At 30.7% G+C, this 3,647-nt stretch overlaps 1 protein-coding gene across 1 annotated transcript; it reads right to left on the bottom strand.

Moving 5' to 3' along the window:
* Window positions 1-804: 804 nt before the first annotated feature.
* On the bottom strand, window positions 805-2,749 carry LOC129888563 (expansin-A18-like). Its single transcript, XM_055963522.1, has 3 exons — window positions 2,512-2,749; window positions 1,671-1,980; window positions 805-1,282 (listed from the first exon to the last, which is right to left on the bottom strand). Exons 1-3 carry the CDS (start codon window positions 2,696-2,698, stop codon window positions 970-972), a joined length of 810 nt encoding a protein of 269 aa, XP_055819497.1. The 5' UTR covers window positions 2,699-2,749; the 3' UTR covers window positions 805-969.
* Between the last annotated feature and the right edge of the window lie 898 nt (window positions 2,750-3,647).

The raw sequence follows: 3,647 nt of genomic DNA, 5'->3' as shown, positions 1-3,647 counted from the left end.
ACTTGAACTGAAAAAATATTTCCTCACGAATTTTTTCAAGTGAAATGCAAGTCCAAATACAAATTTTAATTTCTGAATATTCCATTTCAACGTAAATTCAAATGCTATTTTTTTTTTTTTTGCAAATATCACCAAATTCATGTCTAAATGCCTACTTTATCTCCAGTAAGTAATTTCGAGTTTAAAATAAAATATGATGCAATTATATTTTTCGCGACTAGTGCAAGTTTATGGTTTGATATTATATCGAGTTACTTTGTATGTAAGTACCTGTGTTACATAATATGATTAGATTCTCAAGTTAGTTTTGATGAATTAGATAATTAAGCTTAATTTTGTTTCTCAATTGTCATACATCTCGAGTATATTTAATAATTTTCTCTTGATAAGTTCTTATTGATTTCTTGATAAAAGAGTAGCCCCATGCTTATTATGATTAGAGGAGGGAAAAAAAATAATTCATTTTTTTTTGGTTCCATTATTAGTTGTTACATCATATTCCTTTTTGTACCTACTTATATATCTTCCAGTGATAATCAGAATATAATATTGATCCATTATTGCTCTAATTTGTTTGGTACAATTTTCGTTAATTAATTCGCTTAATCAATGTCTCCGTTGTCACTAATTGGAATTATGCATATGTAAGACTTGAGAAAAGAGATTATAGTGCGTAGTAACTATATATGATAAAATTATTGTTGATCTGTTCCTTTCAATAGTGAAAGACTAGGTACAAGATCACAAAATAAAATTATTTTTTTTTTTAAAAAATAAGAACAAGACATTTGGAGGGAAAAAAAAAGAAGAGATGGTAACACCACTCCTTGAAGGGCGCCCAGAAAAAAAAAAGTGAAGGCAAAAAATATTGCCTTTAGTTGAGGCTCGGAATTTCTAGTAGGCTCAGAAGAAAATATTCAAAATCTACTGATGATCCAAGTAATCCCTATGTTTTCGGCATTTGCATGACTAATGGAAGTTGACTTTGGCTTGGTAATTCATGCCTACACGCCAATTAGATGGTGCAACATTATAAGCTATAATTGTCTCATGAGATGTGTAGGAAGTGAGCTTGAATGAAAGAGTTTGGCCTGAAAGAGTTGCAAATGCTTGGTATGATGCTCCCCAATTGTGGCTCATGCTCATCCATCCTGTTTTACTTCCCTTCACCCACATGCTCGCCACGTCACCTCCTCCGGCGACGTTCATCACGTATACCAATAACCAGTAACCGTTTCCTTGGAGCGCGAATTGAATCCCACCTTTTTTAACGCAAGGTACCCTACAACCACACACATTATTTTAAAGGTAAGAAATGATGCAAAATTAACTCGAACTTTAAATTTTGTGACTCCAACTTCCAACATACTAGTCGATGGTAAAGCTACTTTACTATCAGAGCAAGTTCAATCGTCCTAAAAAATTATTCTATAATTAAATTCAAAAAAAAAATGAATAATTCATGCTTGTAAAAGAAGGCTTTAATTTTACATCATAAAACTAATAAAAGTTAATTATAATTAATTGAATTTCGAGATAGTTTCACAACATATATAAAATGTTAGATTTAACTTATATAATATATACTGACAATACATGCATGCATGCTGCTTAGTTTTTTAAATCACTTTTTCAGGTGATTTGATAGTGTAAAAATTTATGTTAAGTACCTGCGATATGAAACGGGAACAATGCCAGCCTTCCATTGAGCAATTTTCATGAAAGCAGGTTTAGACATGTCAAAATGTTGGCGTGGTGGGTTGCACCATCCACCATGGTTTGAATCTTGGGACCAATTGGGTGGGCAAAGGTTTGTGGCTGTAATTGTGGTGAACCCTTTGTAGCAAAATTTTGATTTCACACACATTATTTGGAAACATTGACCACATGAATATCCATTGCCAAATAACACTGTGCTCAATGCTGCTGTTGCTGTTCCATAACCTGAATTAAACAAGTTTCCATATCCACAAGCTCCACCTATAAAATCAACCAAAAAAAAAATTATTTATTATTTCGTTCTATTTTCAATTAAATTGGTACACTACCAGATCACCTAAAAGATTATTATTGTATGAAACGAGTGAGATCGATCAACTACTTGAAAAATGAGACAAATATATTACCTACTGCAACATGTTAAAATGCAATAATAATGTATAGATTCTTTAGATTATAAGCGTATAATCAACGAGTTCAATTGAATCCAATATTTTTTTTTGGAGAGTAGAGATATTTGTGTCATAAATTACTCAAATTCCGAAAAAAATATTTTATGATTTTTCAAAGACATAATTAAGTAATGTTTTGTGTAAATTCGTTCATTAGCATGCATAATGGATCAATCCCAAATCCTGATATAAGAAAAAAATTAAGTTGTGGTATAAGTTGATGCCTTGATGGCCACCCGTAAAAGTGTGACCAAACTATGAAATAAGGATTTATAGGGTCGATATCAACTAATTTTGAAATAAAGATATAATTATTGACTAACTAGTGTACGTAACGCACCCATTGTTTCAGAAGCAGACTCGTCTCCGTAAAATGTAGCAAAAGCTTGCTTCCAAGGCATGGCTTTAAACGTAGTGGGTCTAATGGTGGGGGTGGAATAGTAGGCTGCAGCCATAATTTGATGAAAAAATGCCATTGATCCAAGGATCAAGAAAATCAAACTCCATTTACAATTGAAAGATGCCATAGTTTTTTTTTTAGTTTTTTAGCTCTTTTCTTAAGGAATGAAAATGTTACACTTAAAAGACAATTTTGCTCTGATGAAATTGACATATAAATTTGGTCCTTTTATAGTTTGTGTCTAAGGAATTATAAGAGAAATATTAAATATTGTAACCTTCGTGCCCCCACGAACATGTTAAGGCTCTTAAGTCAATTGTTTTATAAAAATAAATAAATCATAAGTCAAATGTTTTGTTCTAAAAATTTATTTTATCTTAGTAACACGTAATCAAAACTACAAGGTTGGTTACATTTTTTTTTGGACAACGTGCAAGCAAGTTTTGTGGTGCTTGGTTCTTAGCCCGCCTTACTGTTTTCAAGATTGATTTTTTCTCAAGAATATACTCAATCGATCCGTTTTAATTTGTTTATTTGATATTGATTAGCACGTATTAAATTTTGTGATCTTAAATTAAAAAATTGTAAAATGTATCAAAATATTTTTTAATCTTATGGTCTTAAATATATTACGTGGAAAACTAAATTTTAAAATGAAGATTTTTTTTTTGAAAATTGACTAAAAAGGAAAATAAAATAAATAAAGAGAGAGTAATAGAAACTAGGCTAAAACATTGAACTTAGATTTGATTCTAAATTCTAAGAATTTTGTTATTGATTAGTTGCATGTCTTGCGTCTGCCTTTTGACAAATTAAATAAATTTTGAAGTCATTGAAGGAATAGTTGATTAAAAATAATAATTAAAGGAGGGTAGAGTTTGGTAATGCATGGATACGTATCAAGCAGAAGGGGAGGAAAATCAGTACAATTCCGTAGTTTAGTGCAACTGAATTGATTTTTAACAACCAAAGAAACAGGAAAAAAATGATGGAAAGTTCCTTTCTAATTGTGTGGAAAAAATAATAGAGACAAATCGATGGATATGAATTATATTACTATTTTTTCATTGCACCAA

This window comes from Solanum dulcamara, chromosome 5 (assembly GCF_947179165.1).
Source record: "Solanum dulcamara chromosome 5, daSolDulc1.2, whole genome shotgun sequence".
NCBI classification, from domain to species: domain Eukaryota; kingdom Viridiplantae; phylum Streptophyta; class Magnoliopsida; order Solanales; family Solanaceae; genus Solanum; species Solanum dulcamara.
This window is presented reverse-complemented; position numbering and strand designations above follow the sequence as displayed.

Excerpts from the sequence above, each read along its gene's own strand:
- LOC129888563 (XM_055963522.1), bottom strand. The coding sequence starts at position 2,698 with ATGGCATCTTTCAATTGTAAATGGAGTTTGATTTTCTTGATCCTTGGA. Across the intron at positions 1,981-2,511 it reads GTCTGCTTCTGAAACAATGG|GTGGAGCTTGTGGATATGGA; the intron begins GTGCGTTACGTA and ends TTGATTTTATAG. Across the intron at positions 1,283-1,670 it reads GTTCCCGTTTCATATCGCAG|GGTACCTTGCGTTAAAAAAG; the intron begins GTACTTAACATA and ends GTGTGGTTGTAG.